The sequence below is a fragment of the Macrosteles quadrilineatus genome, unplaced genomic scaffold (genome assembly GCF_028750875.1).
Source record: "Macrosteles quadrilineatus isolate MER2022 unplaced genomic scaffold, UCM_ALF_1.0 Scaffold_1__1_contigs__length_201487025, whole genome shotgun sequence".
Classification (NCBI taxonomy): Eukaryota; Metazoa; Arthropoda; class Insecta; order Hemiptera; family Cicadellidae; genus Macrosteles; species Macrosteles quadrilineatus.
In genome coordinates this window covers 32,006,228-32,024,937 of record NW_026542594.1, presented here as the reverse complement: position 1 = coordinate 32,024,937, position 18,710 = coordinate 32,006,228, and the positions used below count along the sequence as shown (strand labels likewise).

General features: G+C 36.1%; 1 protein-coding gene across 3 annotated transcripts in view; it reads right to left on the bottom strand.

The window, feature by feature from the left end:
• Nucleotides 1-2,734: 2,734 nt before the first annotated feature.
• The window catches only part of LOC128982830 (uncharacterized), a 107,582-nt gene continuing 91,606 nt past the window's right edge, over nucleotides 2,735-18,710 (bottom strand). For 2 of the 3 annotated variants that reach the window (XM_054401855.1, XM_054401856.1), the window contains exons 4-6: nucleotides 12,902-12,987; nucleotides 6,880-6,996; nucleotides 2,735-3,233 (exon numbers count right to left, since the gene is read on the bottom strand). In XM_054401855.1, coding sequence (XP_054257830.1) covers nucleotides 3,038-3,233; nucleotides 6,880-6,996; nucleotides 12,902-12,987 — 399 coding nt within the window. In that variant the 3' untranslated portion in view covers nucleotides 2,735-3,037. The remainder of the gene's footprint in view (nucleotides 3,234-6,879; nucleotides 6,997-12,901; nucleotides 12,988-18,710) is intronic. The other variant, XM_054401857.1, reaches the window with a different exon arrangement.

Below are 18,710 nucleotides of genomic sequence, written 5' to 3'. Positions count from 1 at the left end.
TCCCGTACTGTTATGGACGAAAATTTACTCTGATTACTGACCACAAGCCACTCGTATCCATATTCAGCTCCACAAAAACACTACCATCAATATCTGCTACTAGATTATTTAACTATGCACACTTTTTATCTGGATTCGACTACAAAATTGAATACAGAAGAACATCGGATCATGCTAACGTAGATTTTTTATCTCGGTTCCCAACTGAGCATGCTTCAACTAAAGGCAGGGACAACTGTGACCTTTTTCAACTTAGTCAACTCGATTCTTTTCAAATTAGTAGTTCTACAATTTCTAAGTCAACAGCCCACGACAAAGACCTTCAACCAATACTACATGCACTTGAACAAGGTGAATCAGTGGAAGCTTTTGGGTACCATGACAATGAATTAACACTTCAAGACGGATGTATATTCAAAGGATGTCGAGTTCTAATATCACAATCCCTTCGTCGGAAGGTTCTTGATGAACTTCATATTGGACATTTAGGCATGGAGAAAATGAAATCCCTAGCCAGAAGCTATTGTGCATGGAAGAATATTGATCGAGATATAGAACAATTGGCAAAATCGTGCAAACAATGTCGTTTGAAACAAAATGAACCAAGAAAGGAACAAAATCATCCATGGTTAGCTCCCCAGGGACCATGGGAAAGGTTGCATATAGACTTTGCTGGTCCAATGCAAGGACAGTGGTACTTTATTATTGTGGACGCCTTTACTAAGTGGATTGAGGTAATACCTACTAAGAATACTTCTACAGAATTTTGCACAAGAGAACTTAGAAAACTATTTGCTAACTTTGGTCTTCCCATGATTTTGGTTTCTGACAATGGAAGTCAATTTACGTCTAGCGTCTTTGAACAGTTCCTATTAGAAAACGGAGTGGTACACAAAACAACTGCTCCTTACCACCCTTCGTCAAACGGGCAGGCTGAGCGTTATGTTCAGACTGTGAAGAAGTCCCTAAGAGCAATGGAAGACGAGGGAGGGAGACTAGATGTCAAACTCTTCAGAATGCTTATGCAGTTACGTCAAACCTCAAATTCATCTGGCTGTGATGCATATTCCTTGATGTTTGGCAGGAAGATTCGAACACACATAGCTCTTTTACATCCTACACGTAAACAAGAAAATGAACATGTGAAGCAAGCAACACGATATTTTAAGGAGGGAGACAGAGTACAAGCGAGAAATTATTCAAACTCAAAAGACAAGTGGAGTTTTGGAAGAATATTGCAAAGGGAAAGCAACCTTCTGTATAAAGTACAAATGGACGATGGAACTGTCTGGCGGCGTCATGTTGACCAACTACTCAAATGCGAAATAACGTTACCAAAACATTTCAGAGGGGAGAATTGATGTGTTTAACTGATGTACTGACTTTAGACCATATGTGTATGTGAATTAATGATCACCTGTTATTTTGCATTTGTTTTGTTTGTATCAGTTTTTCTGTTTACATAAAAGTATGAGTTTGATTCAACTGAACTAATTTACTTATTATTTGAAAATATAACAAAATACCAGCAGAATAATGACAATTTAGGTTTAGTTATTGTCATTAATTACGTCTGACCAAACTAAATTAATTGTTTGACTGTAGGGTTAGGGTTACTCAAAAGGAAAAGGGAGCCTATTTTTTCGAACAAAGAAGAAAGGAATTTGATAATGTAGGTAGAAAAACACTTTTTCAGCCGGGATAAAAGAATCGGTGTAAAATAAAAGAGTGGCTGATCACATACCTAGAGATACGCCTTTACCAAAAACCTTGTGGGATAACCTAAAGAAAAAGGCAAAACATTTTAATAATTCATATCTAGTAATAAAACTAATTTCGTCTTAGTTAAATCATTAACTTTTCTCTTATCCACCTAGTTCGGCGAACAACATAGGATACTCTTCTTCACTATCACTTTCAAAAGCTAACTCGTATGGTATGCTCTTCTAGCTTTTGGCCTTTCCATATAAACCTAAAGCCAGAGCTGATATTTATTTAACGAAAGATTAAAGAAGTTAACCGGTCAAAATTGGGCAGTTAATTATCTAACAACAGTTTAGTCTAAACTAGCGCTAACGGCGAGTGGTGAAATCCAATTTCGTCAGTTAAGAGCTAACTGCAGTTAGAGCAGGGCTTAACGGCGGTTTAAATGTTTGGTGAAATCGGGCCTAAGGTACCTAACAATATCCTTGTAAAATTTTGGATAAAGGCATGATCTGTGAATGACATACTTGCTGGTGTCGAAGCAACTGCGGCTACAGTCGCGTCAGTGACAACGGTACTATTGAAAACAATGCTAAGCAGGCGCTCTACGATTATCGTTCAACGACTGTCGTCCAACGACTGCAGTTCCAGCCGCACCAGTGACAACGTACCTATATAATTTCCCTTCAACAGATTATAAATTGTGTTAACAAACAATACCTTTAACAATGAACACAGACATATTCATGGCAAACTAATAAGTGGTTTTAAAATGTTAAACTTCATTAAAAATATTTTAACCATTTTTAATCGGCAAGAGGTAATAGTTGGTTTGATCAATTACACAAATAATTTCTTCTTGGCTCTATTACTCCCTAACATTTATTTCATACTATGAAACCTTATGTTTCTTTATAGCATATTAATGAACAGATTATAAATTGTGTTAACAAACAATACCTTTAACAATGAACACAGACATATTCATGGCAAACTAATAAGTGGTTTTAAAATGTTAAACTTCATTAAAAATATTTTAACCATTTTTAATCGGCAAGAGGTAATAGTTGGTTTGATCAATTACACAAATAATTTCTTCTTGGCTCTATTACTCCCTAACATTTATTTCATACATTTATTTCATTATGTTTCTTTATAGCCTATTAATGGCAAAAGGATTAGATATTGTAGTTTCAAATTCCTCAGATCTTTCCAAGAATCAGTGTGGTATAAATTAATTATAGTTTCAACTTTGGGATTTACAAGTTAAATAATATTAATTTGTTGTTGTTGTTAAGTGTGACATGCACTACCAGATGACACAAGCAAGAGGTCAGAGGTCAGTGACTGGTCCTGACATGGTGACCTGGTGTGATGGAGAGGGGGAGGGGGAGGAGGGAGGTAGAGATGAGCCTAGACTGCTGGTGAGAGACTCTGAAGTGTCCAGCGAGTGTTGAGCCTTCTCCTTGTCATCTAACACAACACCATTGGGAACATTCTTCTTCACCATGTTAAACAAACGTTCATATCTGGAAAAACAATTATAAATACTTAGCAGGAGACAAAGACAATGTGATTGGACAGGATTATATAATAATTCTATTTATTTTTCAGGAGAAAGATGACACCACACTACAGCCAGCAGCTGATTTCTGTACTATTTTTAGACCAGAAAGTTGTTATTTACAGAAGGGAATGGTGAAGTTAGTGGCTGGAGTGATGTGGGCCAGATATATACCCAAAAGTCTCTCTATATATAAAAGGGTATTTATAAAAAGTACAAACACTAGCAATGTTTGAAATGGTTTATTGGGTTTTTTATGTCAAAATTCCATTCATTTGTTAAAGGATTTAGTTTCTTTTCTGGTGTGCAGTGATTTACAAATTTGAACTTTGCAATAAATACCTACATATAATTAAAGTGGATGGGTATTTATGAATTTTTCTTGGCTTTTCATAAAATGTATGCAGATAAAGCTAATTTTTAGTACAACATTTTTTCCAAACTATATTAAAAAATACCCTCGCCGCAGCAAACCTGCTGACTAAGCGAATTTCCATCTGTCTGAATTGATTTTAATTAAATCTATTTAAATAACATTAGGTTTAACGAGTATCTAGGTTTGCTGCTACAAGGAAACTATAATACCCCCGCCGCAGCAAACCTGCCGATTAAGCGAATTTCCATTTTTCGGAATTGATTTTCAATTAAATCTATTTAAATATCATTAGGTTTAACGAGTACCTCGGTTTGCTGCTACAAGGAAACTGTTAAAGTAGGGTTTTTTAGTAATATATTAATAGCTTAATATACAATAAATTAATTTGCCAAGTTTTATCAAAATATATATCCATAAACAAGCAAACGACTACATTTTACAATTTTCTCCATAAGAATAAAATGGGAATTTTAAACTTAAATTTTTTTAAATTTTCTCCGTTACCAATAATCGTACAAAAAGACTTTTGATATACTAAATTATTGGTTTTTTTAAGCTCTTTAAAAAGGTCTAGAGAGAAATTGGGAAATTGTGTGTTTTGAGGGTAAAAAATGAGAAAAACAATTTTTTACCCCATAAAACTCCATTCCCACGGTACGATCATGCTGGTTCGCGAACTCATTTAAGTTTATCCCGCCTTACACCTTTAAACCAAATTTCATCAAAATCGGACAAAATTACTCAAGTTATCGCGTTCACGGACGTATATATATATATACATATATATAAATCTATGTATATATATATATATACACACATTTAAAAAATTTGAACAAATGGTATTTTTGGCCTCTGGGGACATCAAAATTAAAAAGTAAATCGGTCCCGGGCCTAGGTCTTACCGTGCCACCTACGGTATTAACTACTTCCCTATAGGGAAATTCGCTAAAAATGAGTTTTTTGGTAAATATTAATAAATTAGTATAAAACAAATAAATTTGCCAAGTTTGATCAAAATATATCCATAAACAAGCAAACTACAACATTTTACAATATTCTTCATAAGAATAACATGGGAATTTTAAATTTGTTGAATTTTCTCCGTTTCCAATAACCGTACAAAAACACTTTGATATACTAAATTGTTTTTTTTTTTAATCTCTTTAAAAAAATGTAGAGATAAATTATTGGAAAATTTTGTGTTTTGAGGGTCAAAAATGAGAAAAACCTATTTTTGCCCCATAAAACCCCGTTCACATGGTCCGATCATGCTGGTTCGTGAACTCATTCAAGTTTATCCCGCTCTACACCTTTAAACCAAATTTCATCAAAATCGGACAAAAATTACTCAAGTTATCGCGTTCACAGACACACATATATATACACACTGGCTGTACCCGCGGGCTTCGCCCCGTTTAACTTCATAAGTATTCGCATGGCTCATTCACTTCCTGGTTGAAGTTCGTTCGCTACGCTCACTCACCTTTAGGTTGGAGCTCGTTCGCTGCGCTCACTTGCCTTCAGGTTAGCTCGTTCGCTACGCTAACTCACCTCCAGGTTGAAGATCGTTCGCTACGCTCACTCACCTTATGGTTGGAAATTAGCTGTTGTCATAAATTAAAAAAAAATAATAGTGCTGCACCCTGTTGGTAATCCTTATAACTTTGATGCTATTGAACATCATAGAACAGAACCAACTTGTTTAATTGAAACAGCTGTTAAGATTCATTAATTACTTTAAATATGAAAAATCATAAGGTTAACATGGGGAACTACAGAGCCACTGGGGCGGAGCCCGAAAGGATTTTTGAGATAAGAATATGCTTTAATGTTAATCGGGAATGTGAGCTATCATCATGCCAAATTTCAGCCCAATCCGTCCAGTAGTTTATGCGTGATTGAGCAACACACACACACACACACAAACTCACAAAATTTTAGATTTATAATATTAGTAAGATAAGATATATACAAATTTGAACGAATGGTGTTTTTGGCCTCTGGGGACATTAAAATGAAAAGTAAATCGACAGTCCCAGGCCTAGATGGGGTGATCTTGTGTCCCAGGCCTAGGTCTTACCATGCCACCTACTGTAATAGCTACTTCCCTATAGGGAAATTCGCTAAAATGATTAAATTTTGACAAAATAGCATATTCCCTCTGATACAAGATGAATCTTGTGAGTTACCATTGGTGGCTCCTTTATGGAAAATTTGGTACTATTTTGAATCTATATATATAAAATCCAATGTATGTACGTTTGTTTGTTTGTCCTTTATGGACTCCAAAACCGCTCGACAGATTGTAATGAAACTTTCAGGCATTATTAAGCATTATTCAAGGATGGTTTGTGTGAAGTTTGGTGCAGATTCGTGAAAAGGGCTCCACCCCAGTGGCTCTGGAGTTTCCCATGTTAACCTTATGAGTACTCATATTTAAATGGAATTAAATAATCTTATCAGCTGGTTCAACCAAACAATTTGATTCTGTGATGTTTAATAGCATTAAAAAGTTAATGACCAACAGGGTGAAGCACTATTATTTTTTTAATTAATGACAACAGCTAATTTGCAACCCAAAAGTGAGCGTAGCGAACAAACTTCAACCTGGAGGCGAGTGAACGCAGCGAACGAGCTCCAACCTAAAGGTGAGTGAGAGTAGCGAACGAACTTCAACCAGGGCATGATTGAGCCATGCGAACGAGCTCATCTTGAAAATGTATGAACAATTGACATAAAACCACATTAGGACAGGACAACGTCTGTCGGGCCAGCTAGTACTATATATTTTTCTTGAAAATACAGATAAATAATCTGAAATAAGTTTACCTATAATCTGATTAAAAAACTTGGCATTCTTCATGAGCTAGGCCAGGGGTCTCCAAAACTCCCGAGAGAGAGGTTTTTGTACTTCCAGCATTGGCATGAGCATTGTATGATATGATCATAGCCGCAGCTGAACCAAGATTACATCATTTGAAAAGTTAAAATGCTTGTTTGATGGTAGTTGTTGTAGCAATTTTATTTTATGCAATTAATTATTATTTTTAAGTAGTTGTTTTGCACATTTTATTTTGGTGATAACAGATACTAACCTATCACTACAGGTAATAACTTTTAAGAATAATCTGTTAGGTATTTTTTGAATTATTTTACTAAACTTTCAGATTTTTGTTTAAACTAACAGGAAAATAACAACTCAAAATTACAACGTCGTTAATAGCCAATATCATACTTAGTTGCAGTTGCTTCGGCAAGATCCTTAGCTTTTACTGCACTTTTGAGCTCCTCCTTTAGTTGCAAGTTGTTTTGTTGACAAGCTGACAGTTCTTTTTTTACATTCTCCTGCATGCTGCAATAAATCAAATTAATGTAACATTGTACTAAACAGTAAACTAGTTGTTAGTATTAAAATCACAATTGAATAGAATCAGAAATAAAGAGCACTTTGGGCGGTCGCACTTGATCAAATTGATACAAAGGCTTCCTTTACTTCCTTGCCACCATTTTGTAGTGAGCGGTCCAACCACCACCCCCTCCCTAACCCTGGTCTCTACTCCTACCTAATATCGATCAGTGGTGTAACCGGTTTCGTCGGGTAAACACTTGTCACTCCCAAGGTCATTGTATCACTTTGATACAGTTCGACCCTGCCCGCTTTACAAGATATAGGAATTTTAATATTTTTACAATTGTAATTAGAATACAAGTTAGTATTTTAAATACTATTTTCATACATGTACTGCTTTTTAATTATTACAATATATGAACTGTTCAAATGTATCATGTTTTTTTCTCTAATTTTACAAAAGTTGTATCACTATGATACAGTGCATAGTACAACCCTGCCAGCTTTTATATAGGCATTTCAATATTTTTACAACTGTTTTTACAAATGGTTCCAATTTACTGTTTCTCAAGTATTTACTGTAGAAAGATTACTTGTGTTTAGTATTTCAAACTTTATTTCTTGGCAATTCCACTGCACACACATACTCCATAATCCTGTCTAATACCTACCTTTCATGAGCACTAAAAACAGGCTGAGGATATTCTACTCTAGCTAGAAGAGGATTGAGTTCAGCCCACTTGATTTCAATATGTAGGGTGAGTCATAACCTCTTTTGCTCCCTCCTTTTTACCATTTTAATTTTTGCCAATTTGTCTACTTTTCAACCCGCATTATAAAACAACTTGTATATTAAATTATCCCTCTGCGGTCGGAAGGCCACTACGTGTGGCCACAAGGTCTGTATCGTGACTAGTTGTAATATATATAAGAAAAGACGCGCCTATAGCTCAGCAGGGCCACTCATAGTGGGCCCCCTCCTACTCTGGTTTGGCCGCCATTATTATTTTGTGGCATTATTAAACTTGTGTTAAACATGACATTTTACTAGATAAACTTAGATTTTATGGTTTATACAACAGAGAGCTTGCAATATAAAAGTCATATTTGCTGGACCGCAAACAGATAGTAGTGGTGGATGGCATACGTTCTGATGTTGCTTGTGTGAACCAAGGTGTGTCCCCAAGGCTCAGTATTGGGGCCCATTTTATTTTTAGTTTTAATGAATGACTTGCCTGATAACTTAACTTGTAAGACTATTATTTATGCAGATGACACTACATTACTAAATGTTAATGATGCCAACTTAAACATGTGGCAACTACCTCTACTACTGATACTGTCAATTGGTTTAATTCAAATAGCTTTGTATTTAAATGAAAGTAAAACATGTAATTTGCAAATTTCCTTTAGGGATCTAGATTTAGAAAACTGTTCACCTGTTAAGTTACTAGGTATTGATAGTAGGCTCTCTTGGAAAGTGCATATTGAAAATGTATGTAAACAATTGTCCAGACTAATTAACCTTTTGATAAACCTAAAAAAACTTGTATCAGATAAGTACTTAAAATGGCACTTAAAAAAGTACTTATGCCTTTTTTGAAAGTTTGCTTAGGTATGGTCTCATAGTGTGGGGTAATGGTGTTGGAATCGAACATGTTCTTTTAGTACAGAAAAAGGCTACCCGAATTTTATCAGGTGCAGATAGCCTAGATCACTGTAGACCATTATTTTTTCAAACTGGGATTCTGACAGTGATAAATTTATACATCTATAAGGTTCTGATTTTGATAAAAAAGAATGTAAATTTATTGGTCAAAAGAAATGAGATTCATAAACACAACACCAGAAATAAATTCAAACTGGAAATTCCAAAAAATAGATTAAGTTGACCAATAAATCTATTCTATTCTATTATTACTACTCTTTTTTATGTCTTAAGCTTGGATTTAAATGTCGTTTTGCGAGCCTTTTAACTCCAAAACACTGATCTTTAACCTAACATATAACTGTAAACTTGGTTATCAATAGGATTCAATAATTATATACGCTCATATTTAATAACAACTTTATAACTCAAATATTAGAATATTTATAACAGTTAAATTATTTAATATTCTTAAATATATTAATAAGGGGTTTGACATGTTGACATTGCCATGTACGAATGTAGTGATTTTGTACTCTTCAATAAAAGTGTTTGAAACTAATTCATATTAACTACTGTATATGGTATTAAGAAGAGTATAAATAGTGTTGTTTAAAGTTTTGAAGCCGGCTGGAAATATAATAAATACCTATAAATATTGTGCACACTGTTTTAATTTGATTAAACATTTAGGAGCAAAGTTAACCTCATTGCAAGCAGGTTTTTAAATAAATTATTTTATTAAATATTTATTTACAAACAAATAAACTTTTATATAATATGCCTGTAAATCATAAGTGGATCTAGTTAATTCAGTTATATTATTATTTGAACTGACAGGGTTACTTGTGTCTATTGAAGATGATTCTAAAACTTGTAGTAAACTTGCATTGGCAAGAACATATCCGAAAACATTAATTTTATTGTTGCTGAATTTTTCAATTTTCTTTTGCACATTCCTACCCTGACTATCAGAACACAAGGTCATGCACTTGTAGTTTGGTGCACTTGCTTACACCATTCATGTGGATTTTTAAAATTTATATTACGTTTCTTATCTTTCATAGGAGTTTTAGCTTCTATGTTTTAGCCTATGCCCTCCAAACTCATAGGAAGTAAATAATGAGTGTTGCAATGTGTTTGAAATCCGAGAAAACACCTTTGTAGATGTTATTATTATTTTAAACAAATAAACAAGGGAGGTATACGGATACAGAATTTTTGGCGACCATCTTGGTTGCCATCTTGGAATATATGACCTCATAAGTTAATGTAAGTACTGTAAATTTTGAGTGTTGCAATGTGTTTTGCATCCGAAAATAACCCTATTCAGACGTTTAAATAATTATTTTAAGCCAACAAACAAGGGAGACATGTGAAAACAGAGTTTTTAGCTGCTATCTTGGAACATATGCCCTCAAAACTTAATGTAAGTAGATGTTGAGTGTTGCAATGTGTTTGATATCCGAGAAAACCCCTATAGTCTACAGACGTTTAAACCAATACAGTAAACCCTCTCTTATCCGGATCTCCCATATCCGGACCCTCCGATATCCGGACGCGATTTTGAAAAAATTCAAAAACACTCTAGGGCAAATGTTTGTTGACCGAGCAGTCGCTGTTTGTAGGCCGGTTAGAGACGCTGGCGTGCCGTGAGGGTTATGCGATGTGCAGGTGCGCGGGCAAGGTCACTGACTCGCGAAACAAAAATAGAATTCCCCCCACCCCTCCTACCCACGCCAACACCCCACTCATGCGCAGCGACGACAACGCATCACTTGTGTCAGTTTTCAGTGCTGCCTTTGTTGTGCCTCAGTGACCTAGTCTTTGTTTGTACGGTTTGTTTTAGTTTCGGGAAGGAAGAGTGCTAGAGGCGAATGAGTTGTTATGGCCGAAAAAAGATTGTCATTACGATGGAGGAAAAACTTAACGCGTTGAAACGTTTGCAAGCGGGCGAAAGTGCAAAAAAGATAGCGAGTGAGATGGGAGTGGGGACTAGTACAGTGAGTGACTGGATAAAATCCCATGAAAAAATAGAAAAATGGTGTTCTAACCAGGCATCAAGTTCAGGAATAAAAAAGTGCAAAATGATGAAAACAACCGTGTATGACAAAGTGAACAAAGCGTTATTTTTGTGGTTTACACAATGTAGATCAAAAGGACTGCCCATGTCTGGACCCATTTTGCAGGAAAAGGCTCTCCAATTTAATAAGGAAATCGTAAGTGATCCCAATTTCGAAGCCATTGAGGAGTGGTTGGAAAAGTGGAAGAATCGATAAGGGGTCAGAAAGCTTTATATAAGCGGAGAAAAGTTGTCAGGAAATGAAAACGCTGTGGGAGAGTTTAAAATGTTTTTACACAAGCTGCTTGACGAGGAAGGAATCAGCAGGGACCAGTTATACAACTGTGACGAAAGTGGTTTGAACTTTAAAATGCTACCTAGCTGCACTCTGGCTTCCAAGGAAGAAAATAGCGCTCCAGGTTATAAGAAGAAAAAGGAGAGGGTTGCAATAATGGCCTGCAGCAACGTCACAGGAAACAATAAACTCAAACTTTGCATGATTGGAAAATCAAATACACCAAGAGCGTTTAAAAACTTCAAAGATCAGTCGACATTACCGGTCTGGTACAGAGGACAAAAAAGCGCTTGGATGAATTCTGCGATCTTCAGAGAGTGGTTTAACAATCAGTTCGTCTCGTCTGTTGAAAGGTATGCTGAAAAAAACAATTTGCCAAAGAAGGCTATTTTATTGCTCGACAACGCCCCTTCACACCCATCTGTAGATGAACTAAAAAGTGGAGAAATAAAGTGTGTGTTTTTGCCACCGAACGTTACCTCTTTGTGCCAGCCAATGGATCAGGGGGTCCTTGAAACACTTAAACGTTTGTATCGACGTAAGCTACTGACCTGTTATTAGCTTCCTTACCGATGAGGCGAGACAGGCCAGATTTGGACATTAAGATCTCTATCATAAACTTTGAACTTGAATGGATTGCTGAGGATCATTCACAAGTGGGACTTCTGTCTTTTTTTTTCTGTCACGCTCTGTAATTTTTTCACTGGCCATGGACTAATTTCAATAGGCGAGGAAAATCTAATTTTGCTCAAAAAGTGGCTGCCATATTAACAACATCCAATAAAAAAAAGACAAAGCTGTAAATTATATAAAGACCGATACTACCACAAAGATCAATATTGTAGAGGTGGACATGTTTTATGCAATGGATCAATGGGAAACAGATGTCTCAGCCGCTTCTGCACATACCATATCTGCTGATTTCTCCAATCCTCGGCACATGTCAGCTGGTGTTGCAATGAAATTCAGGCGAAAATGGGGTAACCCATTGCTTCGGATTATGTTTTAGAGAAATTAACGTGTCAGGAAATCAAGAATGGAGCTGTTGTTTATAGTCTGATAACAAAACCAATATATTACACTATGCCATCCTCTCAAGACTACGATAACGCCTACAAGCAGTTGACAAATGATTTTAAGAAAAGGGGGCTGAAGACTTTGGTTTGCTCACCAATGCAACTACTATATTAGTTCCTACAACAAAGCATCTTCCCGAGTTTTACAAAACAGATTATCGCACCCACAATTTTTGAGCGCTCTGAAAAGTGCAGCAAGCAAGATTAGAAATGGAATGCACCGGGACTGCTGATTAACCAAAGCACGATGAATCTACCCTGCCTCCACCATGCATTGAAGATCAAGAGGATGACAACGCTACACAGCCTGCCAGAAATTCTTTGGAGCTTGGAACACAAACACCCCCTGGTAAATCGGCTGACACCGTCACAGCCTCACCTGACTCCACAGAACTGTAATTTAAACTCTTCTTTGACCCCCCTCGTCAACCTGACTTAAATTTTAAAATTGGCAAAAACTTCAAAAACAAAATTATCATCGATTCAAAGTTTAAAATCAATTAAAATATTTCATCAAAATATTCAACACCTGTCATCTAGAAAATAGTCTTTGAAATTGTGAATGGAAGAGATAAAACCAAATATTGTTGTTTTGACTGAGCATAATATGACAAAAGGTAATCTAGAAATATTTTATTTAATTTAAATCAATTATCTTTAACTTCCGAGTATTGCCGTACCACCACTTCAGGTGGAGGTGTGGTGATATTTTCAGAGAAGGGTTTGAAAGCTAGGCCATTAAATTAAAAAAAAATTGATGAGCTTACGGAAGATAACATTTTTGAATGTTGTGTAGCAAAGTGTAGAATAAATAATTTTTTCTTTACCTGTTGTGTGCGAGAATCGTCTTCATTTGTTCTTCTAACCTGGTTAGCCTCTGAGTAACAGCATCATCTTCTGATTGTGTCACATTCTAGATAAAGATAAGTTATGTAACAGTATGTAAATTAATCTACATCGAAATTCCATAATAGTCAGGTTGGGTAGCAGGAAAATATTTCAGTTCTGGCAGAGAGCCTGCAATTTTAAGTGGTTATAGTATACAAGTTTCTGAACCTAAAACCGCCCAGACCCCAATTTTTAAGGACCTCAGTCGTCCGTAATGACGTCATCAAAATGGCGGCCGTAAGAGGATGCTGGGTCCCCATGAATTGGCTATAACGACCGAATGCCTGAACCGATTTTCATGAAATTTGGCACACAAGTGCTTGAATACATTATCTCAGCCTGGGTTGAAAATGGTCAAGTTTCATCAAGTCATTTCAAAATGGTGGCTGTTCAAAACTAAAAAAAAATATGAGGAAAATAAATGTGAATTGTTTTATACAGGGTGAGTTTAAATGAGTTCCCCCCCTACTTTTTTATACATTTCTTAAGATATCAACTTTAAACCATGTCAGATCATTCTAGTGTAGCAAGTACTTAATTTTGACTGGGTTTAAATTTTTGGCCGCCATCTTGGATCCGCCATTTTGGATAAAAAGTTATTTTTTCAAATGTAAAGGTAGGGTTGTGACCCACCGTTTCAAACAAGACTTTTACGCTGAATACGATGCTGCAATTCGTAAAAAAAAATGTTGATCCATTCTAAAGTTATGAGAACTTTTTATAACTTTATTTTTAGTCCATTATAACATTGTGCATTTACAAACTAAGGCCATAATCTCAAAATAGTGCTAGATAAAGATAAGTGGACACCACCATTCATTGTTGACCTATTTTCACTCAGTTATGACGGATGTATTTTTTTCAGCCGCCATCTTGAATCCGCCATTTTGAAGTGTGATAAATTATTTTAAATATGAAGGTGGTGTTGTGACCCATCATTTAAACTACTTTTTTATGTTGAATTCAATGCCGCGATCCGTTTTTCATTCTCATATTTGGTTTTTGAAATATTGACATTTTAAATCAAAATAATTATTATATTTTATCACGAAAGCTTGATAACAAAAAACGGATAAAATAAAACCCAGTCAAAATGAAGTACTCGCTACTCTACAATTATCTGACCTGGTTCAGAGTTGATATCTTAAGAAATGTATAAAAAAGTAGGGGGGAACTCATTTGAAAATCACCCTGTATAAAACAATTCACAATTATTTTCCTCATATTTTATTAGTTTTCAACAGCCGCCATTTCGAAATGACTTGATGAAACTTGACCATTTTCAACCCAGGCCGAGATAATGTATTCAAGCACTTGTGTGCCAAATTTCATGAAAATCGGTTCAGGCATTCGGTCGTTATAGCCAATTCATGGGGACCCAGCATCCTCTTACGGCCACCATTTTGATGACGTCATTACGGACAACCGAGGTCCTTAAAAATTGGGGTCTGGGCGGTTTTAGGTTCAGAAACTTGTATACTATAACCACCTAAAATTGCAGCCTCTCTGCCAGAACTGAAATATTCTGCCATCATATGCAGCTATACGACCCCACTATAACTGCAATTCCACATTTTCCCCTTTATATAATGAAGTTGAAATATAGTAACATACAGTTTTGTGTCTTTTATACTCCTTTAGTATGGTATTTTATAATTGTTTTAGGAACAATCCAATCCCTGGCTTGTTCCTGTCTAAAAATGTATGGTACAAAAATTCATTATTGAGCGAAGCGAAGCTCTTTGGGATCAATTTCAATGCAAAGGTTGTATCACTTGAACTCAAAAACAGCTGAACCCATTTCAGCCAAACTTAACAAGATTACTTTGACTAATAGTGAGAAGGTTTGTAAACAAACTAATTTCAATTACATAATGCTAATACAATTTAAAAGGAACTTAAAATTTACAATTTTTAACATTAGGCGTATGGGACGAAAGTATCCATGACAGTTTTATGAACTAACAAGAAAATGTAAATAATAGTTATTTGTGCAACTAGTGAGAAAAGTGAGCAATTGACTCACTCGAGAGAAATCTTTACTCACGAGCCGTAGGCGAGTGAGGAATGGTTTCTCGAGTGAGGCAATTGTACTTTGAACTCGAGTTGCACATTATACTTTTCCTACAGTTACCATAAAACAAATAAATTTGTGAAGAAACATTAACCTATTTTTACACAGAAGTGAACTTTTAATATAACATTTAATGTGAAGTGACAAATACAACAGTACAACAGCTGACCAGCTGATTTACAGCCAGTGCTGCCAATGTATTTCGCGCGCATACCGTTGCCTGCATGTTACGCGTTCACTATTTCGTGCCTTCACGTTGCAAATCTGGAGTGAGACAAAGTAATTAGAGTGAGACAATGTTAACATTGTTCAAAGGTTTATTGCGGACATTTTCCATCACGAATGTAAAAAACAATACACAACGTTTCGGGATCTGGAATCTGATCCCGTCTTCAGGTGAAAAAACTTAACTAACACATTACAACTAACAATACACAAACGTCCAACCTAAGTTGGAATACACTACCGTGGGTAGTAGTCAAAAAATATGCACTGTATAGCAGTCAAGTCATGATACAACATGCAATTAATAACAAATCACAAAACACTATAATCTATAATTAAAGGTTTATGTACAAAAAACTCACACAATGGAACACTAACAACACCGTACGCTATGACTCCACCAATGAGACTGAACCAACATGGCTGACCAATCGGAAACACGGAGACAACAGAAATGGCTTCCGGTCCCTGGAAAAGTAAAACCAACAAAATGGCGGAGCGATGTACGATGCCGCAAGATGGGTGTTAATTATGTTTATTCCTATCACGAGTTTTACTACGAGTTAACATAACGTGCGAATTTTGAGGAGAACTCGTTATTTCCCTATTTATCGAACAATTAAGTTCCCTATCCTTTAGTTCCTTGTTCAAAATGGGTAGCCAAAGTGGCCTTATTTCAACCGATGACTGACTGATTGGTTGGTCTGCTAATTTAATGTATGAGGCTTCAATGAGTTTACGTTTGAAAAAATGAGGTTCCTTATGGACAATTTTTGCCTCTTCAAAATTCATACGATGATTTTCGGACCAGCAATGATGAGCGATCTTAGATTTTTCCACTAAACCTTTTTTGGTGTTTTCTCTGTGTTCTTTGATTCTAATGTTCAACGGTCTTTTTGTCTCGCCATAGTAAGGCCTGGAACAATCATTGCAATTTATTCTGTAAACACAGTTTTTAGTATCCTGAGTGTCATTTTTGGGTTTTGTTTTGACGAGACTCTGCCTAAGTGTGTTTTGTGTCCTAAATGCTGTTTGCACATTAAATTTCCTAGCAACCCTTCTGATTTTTTCCGACAGTCCTGACACATACGGGATTGACATGTGGACGAGTTTTTCCTTGCGATTTTGTAAAGGTTCACGAGTAGCCCTATCTTTCTTGCATTTGTTTATAATGGATCGAGGGTATCCGTTACTAGCCAAATCCTGTTCTACTTTCTTTATTTCATCCTTCAACTCATCCTGATTGGAGCAAATGCTCTTAGCCCTGTCAAACAGAGAGTAAGCAACCCCCTCCTTGACAGAAATTTGGTGGTTTGATTGAAAGTTTAGATACTGCCCTGTGTGTGTCTTTTTTCTATAAACAGATGTTCTAAGACTGTTCAAATGCTTTTCTACGCACACGTCCAAAAAGGGGAGTTTGTTTTGTGATTCCACCTCCATGGTTAGTTTTATGGAGGATGAAACGCTATTAAGATGCTCTAAAAACTCATTCAATTTATCATCTCCATGAGGGAAAACCACGAACGTGTCATCGACATATCTCCACCATATCCTCGGTTTGAGCCGAGCTGAAGCCAAAGCTTTTTGCTCAAACTCCTCCATAAAGATGTTGGCAAAGATAGGTGACAATGGTGACCCCATGGCCATACCCTCATCTTGACGGTATAATTTACCCTCTAATTGGAAATAGTTACATTGAGTACACAACTCCAAAAGTTCCATTATGACGTTAACAGGGAGTTTAGTTCTGTTAGCTAAAGTATCGTCGTTTGTGAGACGAGTCTCAATTATTTTTAGGGTTTCCGAAACGGGGACATTCGTAAACAGACTTTCAACATCGAAGCTGACCAGCTTGTCAGTATCAGCCAGTACGATAGATTTAGACTTTTCTACAAAATCTTTGGAGTTTTTGATAAACGAATCAGTGTTTCCTACTAAAGGCTTTAAAATGTCCAGAAGGACTTTAGACAATTCCCTACAAGCAGAATCACGGGAGCTAACTATTGGTCTCAGAGGAACGTTAGGTTTGTGGATCTTAGGTAACCCGTACATGTGTGGAATTTTGGAATGGTGTGGTGTCAACCGAGTCCTTTGTTTGTCACTAAAAAACTTTTTGTGTTTTCTTAGAGTACTCGCGATTTTACGCTCGAAAGTTTCTGTGGGGTCTTTTTTCAATTGGGTGTATTGGCCAGATTGCAAAGTTTCTAACATTTTTTCTTCGTATGTCACAGTATCAAGAACTACCGTGGCATTCCCTTTATCCGCGGGCAAAATCTTTACAGTACCGTCTTTCCCAAGGACTGATACTGCTTTGGTTTCCTCTTTACTAAGATTAGGTTTAGGAGTGGGAATTTTCTTTAGTAAAATACTAGCTTCACAACGGAACTGATCCCCCTGAGACTCAGGTAACTGAGAAACAGCAGACTCAATCCCTGTCACAAAATCCAGCGTTTTAACTGATTTAGGCACAACGGAAAAATTTAGCCCTCTGCTCAAAACAGAAATCTCAACTGGGTTTAGAACTTTAGAAGACAGATTCACAACTTGGTTTTTTGCATCATCACACTGTGAAATTTGAGTATTCCTATCAATGTTATCAGGAGGTCTGAGATGTTGTAGTTTAGCCTTTTGCCTAGCCTTCACATTTTCCGATTCTTTGTTGAACCTATTTTGTATGCTTTGAAAAATGTTTTGAAAATCAGAACCTATTATTAGTGCCAATTCAGCTTTTTTGTTCTCAATAGAGCTTTTCAGAAGTCTTTTTTCTAAACGGTGGTGTTCAATTCTTTCATTGATTAGAGATTTAGAAGCTAAAGACATTATTTTGCTGGCTTTGAAACTTTTGTAAGGAGGCTTTAGGTAAAAACCTTTAGGTATCAAATTATCACGTTTGCATTTCACAAGAAAGGTCAAATGGTTTGTGTGATTAGCCAATTTTAAATGCATTTGTTCCAATTCACTTATTTGATTACTTACTCCGGGTCCGTACCGAGAATCAATTCTTTGTTTGAAGTTCATTGTTGGTGATGGTGAGTTAATGTTGTTCAAAGGTTTATTGCGGACATTTTCCATCACGAATGTAAAAAACAATACACAACGTTTCGGGATCTGGAATCTGATCCCGTCTTCAGGTGAAAAAACTTAACTAACACATTACAACTAACAATACACAAACGTCCAACCTAAGTTGGAATACACTACCGTGGGTAGTAGTCAAAAAATATGCACTGTATAGCAGTCAAGTCATGATACAACATGCAATTAATAACAAATCACAAAACACTATAATCTATAATTAAAGGTTTATGTACAAAAAACTCACACAATGGAACACTAACAACACCGTACGCTATGACTCCACCAATGAGACTGAACCAACATGGCTGACCAATCGGAAACACGGAGACAACAGAAATGGCTTCCGGTCCCTGGAAAAGTAAAACCAACAA